The following is a 12,967-nucleotide window of genomic DNA, read 5'->3' as shown; positions in this document are numbered from 1 at the left end:
GTCTGTCTCTCTCTCTGTCCCTCTGCCTCTGTCTTTTTCTGTCTCTCTCTTTCTCTCTGTCTCTCTATCTCTCTCTCTGTTTCTGTGTCTCTGTCTCACCCACACACACCATCAGAACAGCCATCCCAAAGGCACATTTTCAAAAGGCACCTGGCCATTTTTTCCCCTTGAAGAAGTTTCACTTCTCAGCCAAGAAGCTTCTTCAGTTTTCAGCTGAAGTCAGAACTGAAGAAGCTTCTTGGGTGGGAAGTGAAACATCTTCATGGAAAAAAAACAAAGTCCAGTTGCCTTTTGAAAAAGCACCTTGGGGATGATCATGACCTGGATGGTTAAGAATCTCCATATTGATCCGATTGGCCCCAATTCTCCTGGCCTTAACATTCTGGCTTTGTCATCAAGCCTGGGGCCCTATACGGCCATGGATGAGCCCATGTCATAGCAGATTTGAATGTTCTCAGCTGCTACTTTATGCTATTCACATTGGGATTGTTTTTTTTTAAGTATTGGTTGTTCTTAACCTGTTTTTATTTCGTCTTTAATACTTAGCCGCCCATGTCAACCAGACAGATGGACACATGAATGGATTAAATTCATAAATATGTCAATTCCCCGGAATGTAAGTTTCATGGTTATGAAATCGAGAAATGGATTCATTTCACGGAAAGTGAGATTCAAATTGTATTAAGAGAAGGGAGTTTTAAAGAGCTCGCTAAATATCTTGCCCTGCAAGATTTGCATCAATAGGACATCACGGACTTCTAAAACTATCGCTTCCTTCTTGTTGATTGATGCCTTATTGGAGCCTAAGAGGTTGTGTTAAAGGTGATCCACTAGGTCAGGGGTTTTCAAGCTGGGGAATGTTACGATAAGCAGGGCTGGCTGGGGAATTCTGCAAGCTGAAATCCACAGTTGCCAAGGCTGAGAAATACGATGCTAGGCAGTGGGAAGGAAAAATACCTCATTTTGCTAAGGAAACATGAGGAGCGGTCTGTTCCCCCCCCCCAAAGGTTGCACCTGAATCCTGCTTCTGCTCTCTCAAGGAGAAGAATAGAGTCAGAAGGGACCTTGGAGGTCTTCTAGTCCAACCCCTTGCTCAAGCAGGAGACCCTATACCAGTGAAGGCGAACTTTTTAGAGACCGAGTGCCCAAACTGCAACCCAAAACCCACTTATGCATTATCAGGTGCCGGGTGGGCATGGCCCATTGGGTGGGTGTGGCCCATTGGGTAGGTGTGGCCCATTGGGTGGATGTGGCCCATTGGGTGGGCGTGGCTGCGGTGGTAATGGCAGACTAGATGGGACTAAAAAGTTCAATCAATCAATTCCAACTTTGCGAGATCTTTTTTTTCCTGCAAGAAGTTGAAATTGATTGATTGATTGATTGAACCTTTTTTTTTTTTTTTGCACACGGGCACGGAGGCCTAAAGCAAAAAGGTTTTATAAAACCCAGATGTAGGCCTAGGACTTGGGCAATGGTGCGCATGCCCACAGAGAGGGCACTGCATGCCACCAGTGGCACCCATGCCATAGGTTCGCCACCATGGCCCTAAACCATTTCAGACGAACAGTTTTCTAATCTCTTCTCAAAAATCTCCAGTGTTGGAGCACCTGCAACTTTTGGAGGCAAAGTCATTCCACTGATGAACTGTTGTAACTGCTAAGAGCCGCCTCCAATGAGCTAGAAGGGGTGATCAGAAGAAAACTGATACCATCAGAGAGAAGAGTGACAGGTTTAAATTGCCATCGGTGGACAGAAAATCAGATTTATGAGCCGTAAGAGTAACCCAGAGAAGTTGGATAGAGAATCAGCCACGTTTGATGCCATTTTCCTCCATCCGACTTCTTTGCCCTAGTCCTACTTCATCTTGGTCTAACATGTCATCTCCTTCTTTCCCATCAGTTGGAATCCAGACACGGAAAGATTTCTTCTTGTTAGAGAAAGTCACAAAGCCTTTTTTTAAAAAATATCATTTTGCTTCCCAAGCTTCTGTAGGTCAGCATCTCTGCTGACACCTGTCACACACGTGCTTCCTCCTCTTCATATAGCTTTTGACACAATGCTGCAAGCTAGACAAACACTGTAAAGTTGCTTAGCAACCGGGTGACTCTGCTTACCTAAACAACGTTCGCTGAAGTTTCACCTAGTTGCTGTGCCAAGATTAGAATGCTTCTTCTCTTCTCCAAGATTGGATCCTTGGTGCATTGTAGAGAAAATTCCAGGGAACCCCACACACACACCTCATTCCCTGTGGTCTAGATTTTTTTTTTTTATGGCTGCGAAAGTTGGACCATAAGAAAGGCCGAGCACAAAAGAATGGAGGCCTTTGAACTCTGGTGCTGGAGAAGACTCCTGCGAGTCCCTTGGACTGCAAGGCAATCAAACCGGTCAGTCCTAGAGGAGATCAACCCCAACTGCTCTTTAGAAGGCCAGATCTTGAAGTTGAAACTCAAGTACTTTGGCCACCTAATGAGAAGGAGGGACTCACTGGAGAAGATCCTGATTCTGGGAAAGATGGAGGGCAAGAGAAGAAGGGGACGACAGAGAAGGAGGGGGCTGGATGGAGTCCCTGAAGCAGGAGGCGTGAGCTTAAATGGACTCCAGAAGATGGTAGAGGACAGGAAGGCCTGGAGGAACATTGTCCATGGGGTCGCGATGGGTTGGACATGACTTCTCAACTAACAAATATCTCAATCCATAAATTTAACATGTCGTTAGAATTACAGGAAGGTGCTCAGAAACAACGTAAGAGGTTGAGTTGAAGGGGAGGTTTAATTGGGTTGGCAGATATTAGGGTAAATCACATGCAAAAAAAATGATGGATGGATGCCTAAAATTGCATAAAATTGCAATAAAATTGTACATTTTAAGCTGAAGGCAACTGAGATCAACCTCACACAGATTTTCTTTTCTTTCTTTCTTTTTTTTTGCAAAACACTTCCAAACTAACCATCGAAATGGGACAAAACAAATGTAAGGCTGGAGGACAGAAACTTGAATTACTAAGTCGCTGAGTACAACCCATTTATTTCTAACTTGCTTTTTTTTCTTAACCGGGAGAATGCACAACAGCACCCCATCATAATAATAATAATAATAATTTCAGAGCACTGCAGGGGGAAAAAATGGCAACCTCTCTACGCCATCCTCTCAAAGTGAGGAATAGAGAAAATTTTGCTGCCTATTATTACTTTATCTTTTTTTTCCTCTCTCTCTCTCTCTCTCTCTCCCAGGACCAGAAAAAGAAAAACCTTCAAACTGACAACTCAGCTCTAATAAACTGAAACCAGATAGAACGTTCACGTTGAGTGAACGGAATTGTTTTTGTGTTTTGTAGGTGGGAGCCGAGCCTGTTTTATCAATGTTCACACGTATGCAAGAGAAAAAAAACCTTAGGAAATATTATCATTAAAAATACAATTTTTTCTTCACGTTGTATTGCCTCTTTGCTGTGCTGTTTTTCTCCCAGGGAAATAAGGGGGGGGGTTCCCTGTTTGACCAAAGGCCAGGAGAATTTCCGATGAAACCACATGATGATCATTATGGTTATTAATAGCATTAATTATCAAGTTAAACAGCAACCGCTGCGTTGTGATTAATCTCCGCCTTTATTTTTCAGTGCAAATCAAAGGGAAAACACAAACATTTGTCATGTTTACCGTGCACCGACTATTGTCGAGCAAATGTGAAATGAATAACCTGCTTATTTAAATGCCAGCGACATTATATGCCTGTCAGCACGGTGGCCGCCATATAATGAAGCGGTGACAAATTGTTTAAAAATAAAGAGGGGTCCTCTTTAAAAGGCCGGGGCCTGCTGTTCAAAAGAGAGTAAGGAGTGCAGAATTGGGTGACAAACATGCATTGTCAGCGGGGAATGTTCAGTTTAGGCAAAATTGGGTGGAAGAGATAAATATTTGGATAACCCTTGAGACATTTCTCAGCTGAGCGGTGTGCTGTGAAAAGTGAAAAGAAGAACTAGGGGTGACAGGGAACCATGTCTTCTTGAGGGGCTGCCACAAAGAAGAGGGGGGGGAGAGTCAGTTTATTATCCAAAACATCTGGACAAGGAGCAAGGGATGGAAACTAATCAAGGAGAGAAGCAATCTGTTAGGAGAAACTTCCTAACAGTGAGGACAATAAACCAGTGGAACAGCTTGCCACCAGACATTGTGGGTGCTCTGTCACTGGAGGCTTTTAAGAAGAGACTGGACAGTCACTTGTCTGGAATGGTATAAGGTCTCCTGCTTGAGCATGGAGTTGAACTAGAACAGGGGGTCTTCAAATGTGGCCCTTTTATGACTTGTGGACTTCAACACCCAGAATTCCTCAGCTAGGCACTCTGGCTGAGGAATTCTGGGAGTTGAAGTCCACGTCATAAAAGGCCCCAGTTTGAAGACCCCTAAACTAGAAGACCTCCAAGGTCCCTTCCAATTCCATCATTCTTTGTTCTATAATTAGCTGGATGAATTAACATCAATTATGACTAAGATGTGTTTGAATATAAGTAGCTTGGATTGGTAGTTCGGCTGTTGATTTGATCTCCAAGCTTGGCGATTGGGCTGCAAACGTTTTGTCTCCATTTGGGGGGGGGGACATCTTCAGCGGGCTTTGAATTGGGCTCATGTGACCATGACTCAGAAACATCTGGATGCGTAACACCCACGCCAACTTACATCACACAAAAAGGATACTGAAAGGCCAGTGCTCTGACAGACGAGCACAATTCAAAGCGCGCTAAATACGTCCCCTCGAATGGAGACGAAATGTTGGCATCCAAATTGTCACGCTCAGAGATCAGTTATGATAAATTGTGGGTCCTCTATCACTGGAGGTTTTTAAGAAGAGACCGGACAGCCATTTGTCTGAAGCGATATAAGGTTTCTTGCTTGAGCAGGGGGGGTTGGACTAGATGACCTCCAAGGTCCCTTCCAACTCTGTTATTCTATTATTCTCCACCATTGCTGAGTTGACGCCCAATTCAGAAGAACATCCATTTCACTCACCGTCCCAGGGTCAAACTGGAAGCTGATCAGGAGCAAGATCTGAGCCACCAAAACAGCAAATGAAAGATTGGCATGGATGTGGTAACGCTGGTTGCGGATGGTACTGACAGAGCTGCGGGGGGAAAAAAGCCACATCCATTAGTACTCTGAAAATTAAAATATTGGGTTGGGAAGTTCTGGGAGTGCTTTGAAAATTGAAATATTTCAGTAGAGTACTGGGAGTTGAAGTCCACCCATCTTAACTTGCCTCCAGAAGTTGTGAATGCTCCAACACTGGAGGTTGTTAAGAAGAGATTGGATAACCATTTGTCTGAAATGGTATAGGGTTTCCTGCCTGAACAGGGGTTGGACTAGAAGACCTCCAAGGTCCCTTCCAACTATTCTATTCTATTCTATTCTATTCTATTCTATTCTATTCTATTCTATTCTATTCTATTCTATTCTATTCTATTCCAATATTCTATTCTATTCTATTCTATTCTATTCTATTCTATTCTATTCTATTCTATTCTATTCTATTCTAAAGTTGCCAAGATTGAAAAACATTGTTTTGGAGAAATGATTGGGGGATCTGTTGTCATCCATCTGAGAGGACCACCAAGATGAGTTCCATTCTACATATCCAAGTGCCCATCACTTCTATGTCAGATGCCACCTCTCTCTCCCTCCCTCCCTCTCCCTCATCTCTATAATCTCTCTCTCTATCATTTCTGTCATCTCTATCATCTCTCTATATATATATCTCCATCTGCATCTCTCTCTCCATCTCCATCTTTCACCCTCCCTCTCCCTCTCATCTCTATCATCTCTCTCTATCGATCATCTCTGTCATCTCTCTCTCTATCATTTCTGTCATCTCTATTATCTCTCTCTTTCTCTCTCACCCACATCTCTCTATCATTTCTGTCATCTCGAATCTCTCTCTACCTCTATCATCTCTCATCTCTCTCTCATCATTTCTGCCATGTCTATCCTCTCTCTCTATCATCTCTCTATCTATCTCTATCATTTCCATCATCTCTCTCATTTCTCTCTCTCATCTCTCTCCCTCTCTCCCCCTCCCTCTCTCTCATCTTTATAATCTCTCTCTCTATCATTTCTGTCATCTCTATCATCTCTCTCTATATATCTCCATCTCCATCTCTCTCTCCATCTCCATCTTCCTCCCTCCCTCTCCCTCTCATCTCTATCATCTCTCTCCGTCATCTCTCTATCATTTCTGTCATCTCTATCATCTCTCTCTTTCATCTCTCTATCATTTCTGTCTCTAATCTCTCTCTATCTATCATATCTCTCTCTCATCATTTCTGTCATGTCTATCATCTCTATCATCCTCTCTGTCTATCATCTCTCTATCTATATCTATTCTCTCTCTCTCTCTCTCTCTCTCTCTCTCTCTCTCTCTCTCTCTCTCTCTCTCTCTCTCTCTCCTCTCTTACCTCTTAATTGGCTTAGCCCTCCATTTAGGAAGGCAAGGCTATATAGTTAGGTTTTAATTGGGGTAGTCTTTTCCTGAGGCCAACCCTGCTTGGCACCCATGCATTGAACTTTTGCAATATTAACTAGATTTCATTGCTTTTTAAAGTCTTTTGATGGACACATCCTCCTGCAGGCTCACACAACATTCCTGATGCTTGGCAAAGTTGAAAAAAAAACAACAAATGGGGGCATCTCCCCTCCTTTCCCGAACTGCCTCTGGATTTAATCAACACTAATTAAAACCAAATGACAATGTCGAAAGGTTGTTGTGTTTCACATAAGGGAACTAGAATAAATTCCTAGAATTTGCATTCGCCCCTTGCAAGCCCAACAAGGGAAGGGAGAAGAGGAAATATGAATATTTTACCCATTCAGTTTTGAGGGTTTTCACCCTAACCTGAGGGATCTTTGGATCTCTGGACCCATCCTTTCAAAGCTTACCAATAATTCTCCTTTATTGGTATCACCCTAACCTTTTGGGGTTTAAATCGGTGCACGTTTTTGCGAATCAGCCTAAGTGGTTTCATGTTAATGCGTTTTGGGTTTTGACCCTCTTCAGATGCGTAAGCGGGAGTAACTCACTGGATGCCAACGGGGCTCAAATTAAGTGAGCAAGATCGATGAAGAAGGCCATTTGCATATTCATTCGAAAGCTGGCACTTTCGTAAATACCTCATTGTTGCATTCTCTACCTTGAAGTGATTTGGCTATATATATGGAAATAAGAAAAACGTATTATTAGCCTCCCCAAAGCACAGTTAAATTGGCATTCTGGAAGACTAAGCAAATGTTTCTCAGAGAACCCTCCAGCTGAGGCGGACCGCAAGCGCTGGTATTTGCTACGCTCGGGTGAGTTAAGCAAAATCTCATTGGAATAGCCCGGGTCATTTGAAGAAAGGATCCAGTCTGATCCATGGATTGGCGAAATCAATGCCATTGGGTTCAGATGACATGGTCAACAGGATGGGCTTCCATTCATATTTCTGAATCGTAGCCTAAAGAGGTGTTTCTGTGCCCCCGAAGGGTCATCAACTGGGTTGGTTTGGAGGCATCTGATTTGTTCAGTCTGCCAAACTGACTTCAGAAATGTAGACAAATAGCCTCCCAGATGGATCTCCGGACTGCATTTCACACAATTGTAGGGTGTGTTGGGACTTCATGGAAAACAGAATTATCCATTAAGGTTGCCCAGTAACTCTTGTTGATTGAAGGCCAAACGATCAAGGGGATATGCCCAGTGATGGGATTCAAATAGGTGAACAACCGGTTCTCTGTGTGGATGCTGCTTCCAGAAGTCCATTCTGGGCCTGGGCAACAAAAAAATTAGCTACCGGTTCTGCCCAAGTGGTGCGAACCAGCTGAATCCCACCACTCACCATAACTCTTAAATTGCCGGTTAGGCTAGTCTGGTTGAGACATCTTGTTGGATCTTCCAGTCATTATAATCTCCAGACATCTATAAATTATTATTCTTATCTGCCTATGGACCACCCCCTTTGAAGGACATCTGACATGGAAGGCTAAGTTGCACCGCACCTTTGATCCATGCCATTAGAAGACAGCAGAGTCTTCCTCACCACAAAACCAGACTTCACAACTATAAGGATTTGCAATGCTTTCAATTTAGTTCTGCTCCATAAATAACAACAACAACAACAACATAATTATTATAATAATAATTGGAGCACCATTTGAACACCATTGGCATTGACAAATTCGCCATTAGTCAATTGCAAAAGGCAGCCTTACTAGGAACTGCTTCCATCCTGCAATGATATCTAATACCATCAAACATCCACATCTGCCTATCCCAGGTCCTTAGGAAGGACTCCATAGGTAGACAAAAAGGCCAAATCCAATCTGAACATCTGGCTGACTGTGCGATTATCAATTATTATTATTATTATTATTATTATTATTATTATTATTATTATTATTATTATCATTATTATTATTATTATTTATTAAATTTGTAAAGACGTTTTGGTGGTGTTTAGGAAACGATTCTGGGCAAAGGGGAGTAGGGGTGGCAGAACCCTGAGGGTGGAGTCAAGAGAGGGATCAGCCTAGAATCCCTACATGGCCACAACTAAGTCCAAGCTCCCTTGAATTCTGTTGACCCTTATCTAACTCTCAGCAGGTTCTAATCCTTATTTGAAAAGACTCCTGTGCATCGGCTTTTAGCAATGAATCAGTTTAATTGGTCCTTCATGTGTGAACCTGGTCTTCTGTGCCTGACAAGATGGGATTCTCTAAAGCAGAGGTCCTCAACCTTTTGGGCACCAGGGACCAGTTACGTGGAGAAAGGTTTTTCCACAGACCGGAGGGGCGTGGTTTTGTGGCTGCCTGCATCCCGTGGACAGGGCTTTGCTTGTTTGTGCGACCCGGTTGCTGGCATGCCGCAGCCCGTTACCGGTCCACAGACCAAGGGTTGGGGACCCCTGCTATAAAGAACTGTGCACAGGTGCTTAATTTGTCTCTTCAGCAAAGCATTCTTTCTGCAGTCAAATCCAAAGCATTGCCCAGCAATCTATAATAACATCCTTATCTTACTTCTGCAAATCACAGACCCTTCTATTCACTTCACTGCTGGTCCCTTCCTCATTTCAATATCTAGGGGGTCAAAGAAATTCTGCTACTTTCTCCAATAGGCTCACTCAAGAGGCTTTAGGACTACAAGTCCCAAGCCTTTCAATTTTGCTGCAAGTTTGGGAGCTGTAGTTTTCAAGCTTTTGTGGGAACCCACCATGGGGAATACCAAACCTCTGTAAATAGCTTGAGAATAAATGACAAGGAAATAACCCGCTAGGTTTAAAAGCTTCCCACTTCCAAGAAATTAAAGTCATTTACACCAAACTCAACTGAGTGTTACTAATGTACGGGCAGCATCTAATTAAGGTTTAAGGAATTAATAACCTTTGTATGAAATGCTCAGCACCTGGAAGCAGTCAGTCCAGTGGCTTGCAAATGGAGTTGTGGAGTTGGGGATTTTTTTTTTTTTTTTTTTGAGATTCTTTTTTTTTTCTTTCCCCCAACTGACTATCTATATTTCCAGGCTGATATTGGCTCAGCGGGAAGAAAAGTAAAAATTACTCACGACAGAATTGCAAACGTGACCAGGGTGATAGTCAAGCAGAAAATGGAAATAGAGCATCCTACGTAACTGATAGAAGACAATGCCACCTTGTGTCCATTTGTTAGCTGCAGAAAGAAAGAAAGAATGAGAAATTGTATTTAATGATTCTTCACTATCTCCTAACTGGGTTATTAAAAAAAAAAAGATACATCCAACTCACACGTGAAATGTTTTTTTAAAAAATTAGAATGTTCTCTGGAGATTAAAAAAATAAATAAATCAAGAACTAGTCTAAGAAACTAAGCCAAGCCAATCCATTCGACAGGCAAACATCTCCACCATCTGTTAGCGATCAAGAGTTCACAGTTGTGACAAAAAACAGGAAAATAAACTTCGAATGAGATGAAGACATCTTCCAGAATCCCTACAGGTTTTGTTTTGGGATTTTTAAAGCTTAATTGTTCCTGATTTGTAAATTAGACCATGGATTGTTCTTACAAGAGGTCTGTGAGTTGATGGGTTTGGCGCCATCAAGTCAATGTTGACTCTTAGTGACCACATAGATAGATTTTATTCCGGGGGGATCTGTCCCCAGTTGGTCCTTCAGATCTTCCAACTGTGTGTGAACTTCTGGCTCTCGTTTATTTAGTGAGAATTACAAGGCTGTGTTTTCGTTTTCATCTTGATTGGAAACTTCTTTGGGAGACAAAAAAGTGGAAGAGTGGTGGCGATGTGCTTCATACCTAAGGCGGGACTAGAACTCACCATCTCCTGGTGATTGGCTCAATGTCACCCAGCCTGCTTTCATGTCTCAAGCAGGACTAGAACTTACTGTCTCCTGATGATTGGCTCAAAGTCACCCAGCTGTCTTTCATGTATCAGGCAGGACTAGAACTCACCATCTCCTGGTGATTGTCCCAAAGTCACCCAGCCTGATTTCATGCCTCAGGCAGGACTAGAACTCACCATCTCCTACTGATTGTCCCAGAGTCACCCAGCCTGCTTTTATGCTTCAGGCAGGACTAGAACTCACCGTCTCCTGGTGTTTGTCCCAAAGTCACCCAGCCACTTTCAGGTCTAAGGCAGGACTAGAACTCACCGTCTCCTGGTGATTGTCCCAAAGTCACCCAGCTGTCTTTCGTGCCTCAGGCAGGGCTAGAACTCACTGCCTCCTGGTTTCAGGGCCAGCACCTCAACCCCTACACCAAACTGGCTCTACATTTGCACTTCCACACACTTCAAAGCACCACAAATTCCAAGCCCTGCTCAACCGCATCACTAATCTTAGAGACGAATGCACTTCTACCCAATCAAAGACCTACCAAGTTGCCTTCCTCTGCCCATTCGTGAACCAATTTGCACGGTCTCTGTGTGGCGAGCTGAGTTTGAAAGCAAAGCAAATTTGCTTGAAGTCATTTTTAATTAATGATGAAATAGGAGAGCATTTATGCCACATGTTATTTCTCTCGGGTAGGGAAGCTTGGTTATTATTCTCCGTAATTAGTTTCTCAAAAAGGCAGGTGACCACCGCAGGAATATTGACTCGCTTGTTGTGTACCAATGCATAAATATGCATTTGTCTGCTCTGCGATGCCCAACAGAAAATTCATTGTGTGGCCTCCAGTCTTCGTGGCATGGCAAAACCAAGGTCTTTGTCTTCGCTTTGTTTAACCTTCCCTGATGCTTTCCTGATTGACTGTTCGTTCAAGGTTTCTACTCCAGAAAAAAATCTAATTTCTCCTTCCGATGGAAAAATAGCTTTGCCTAGCAAACACACTGCAAATCAAGGCTTGCATCAAAAGGCAGAATGATCCCGACCTGATAAAATATCCGACAGCAAAGGTGGAGGAAATTCAAGATGTATTTAATTGCCCCTGTTCGAGGTACAAGGACAGTACCTGCAAAGGGTTTCTCCAGAATTTATGAGTCTGCGTGAAAAATTGGGTGGCAGGAGAAATAAAAGGGAAATAGGCAGGTAATCCTCGACTTACGACCAACATTTTGGTTGTTAAGCGAGTTTTGACCAGTTTACAACCTGTTTTGCACTCGCTGCTAAGAGAATCTCTGCGGTTGTTAAATTAGTAACACGGTTGTTAAGTGAATCCGGCTTTCCCCGTTGATTTTGTTTGTCAGAAGGCCGCAAAAGAGGATCGTGTGTGCACAGGACGCTTCAACCATCAAAAATATGAATCAGTTGCCAAGCGTCTGAATTTTGATCACCTGACCAGAGGGATGCTGCAAGTGTGGAAACTGATCATGTCCCTTTTTTCAGTGCCGTCGTAACTTCGAACAGTCGCTAAATGAATTGCTGTAAGTCGAGGACAACCTGTAAGCCCACTAGAGAAAGACATCGTCCCTGGGAATTTAAAAGATACTGTCTAGTTCAGGGGTAGGCAACCTTGGCTCTTTGATGACTCGTGGACTTCAACTCCCAGAATTCCTGAGCCAGCTGTGCTGAGGGGACAGGGAGAGGTTTCCAAGTTGAGCCATGCTGGCTCAGGAATTCTGGGAGTTGAAGTCCACGAGTCATGAGGGGACCATAGTTCCCCCATGCTGGCTCAGGAATTCTGGGAGTTGAAGTCCACGAGTCATGAGGGGGCCAATGTTACCTACCCCTGCTCTAGTTCATTGTTGGTCCCGTCCAGAGACCTCTGCACTTCTTCAACCCTTTGAGCAAACGGGATGGATTCCTTTGTAAGGGAGTCAACTTATTTTTCAAAGCACCAGAAGGCAAGGCAAGAAAAAGTGGATGAAACATTTAGTGGACAATCCCTTAAACATGAGCCAGCCGTGTGCTGCAGCTGCCAAAAAAGCCAACACAGTGCTAGGCTGCATTAACAGAGGGAGAGAATCAAGATCACGTGAAGTGTTAATACCATTTTACAAGGCGTTGGGAAGGCCACACTTGGAATACGGCATTCAGTTTTGGTCACCGCGATGTAAAAAAGATGTTGAGATTCTAGAAAGAGAGCAGAGAAGAGCAACAAAGATGATCAGGGGACTGGAGGCTAAAACCTATAAGGAACGGCTGCTGGAATTGGGTATGTCCAGCTTAATGAAGAGAAGGAGGAGGGGGGACATGATAGCAGTGTTCCAATATCTCAGGGGCTGCCCCAAAGAAGAGGGAGTCAAGCTGTTCTCCAAAGCACCTGAAGGCAGGACAAGAAGCAATGGATGGAAACTAACCAAAGAGAGAAGCAACCTGGAATTAAGGAGAAATTTTCTGAGAGTTAGAACAATTAACCAGTGGAACATCTTGCCTCCAGAAGCGGTGAATGCTCCAACATTGGAGGTGTTTAAGAAAAGACTGGACAGCCACTTGTCTGAAATGGTATAGGGTCTCCTGCCTGAGCAGGAAGCTGGACTAGAAGATCACTGAGTTCCCTTCCAACTCTATTCCGATTGAAAG

At 43.4% G+C, this 12,967-nt stretch overlaps 1 protein-coding gene across 1 annotated transcript in view; it reads right to left on the bottom strand.

Annotated features, from left to right (window-relative positions):
- ADGRD1 (adhesion G protein-coupled receptor D1) overlaps nucleotides 1-12,967 on the bottom strand; it is a 115,407-nt gene that overhangs the window by 35,105 nt on the left and 67,335 nt on the right. The window contains 2 exon segments of the mRNA XM_039357301.1: nucleotides 5,004-5,115; nucleotides 9,580-9,683. Coding sequence (XP_039213235.1) covers nucleotides 5,004-5,115; nucleotides 9,580-9,683 — 216 coding nt within the window.

Source organism: Crotalus tigris, unplaced genomic scaffold (assembly GCF_016545835.1).
Source record: "Crotalus tigris isolate CLP2741 ecotype Arizona unplaced genomic scaffold, ASM1654583v1 scf7180000018891.247784533:1973344, whole genome shotgun sequence".
NCBI classification, from domain to species: Eukaryota; Metazoa; Chordata; class Lepidosauria; order Squamata; family Viperidae; genus Crotalus; species Crotalus tigris.
Note: the sequence above shows the minus strand (reverse complement) of the source record. Positions and strands in the feature narration are given on the sequence as shown.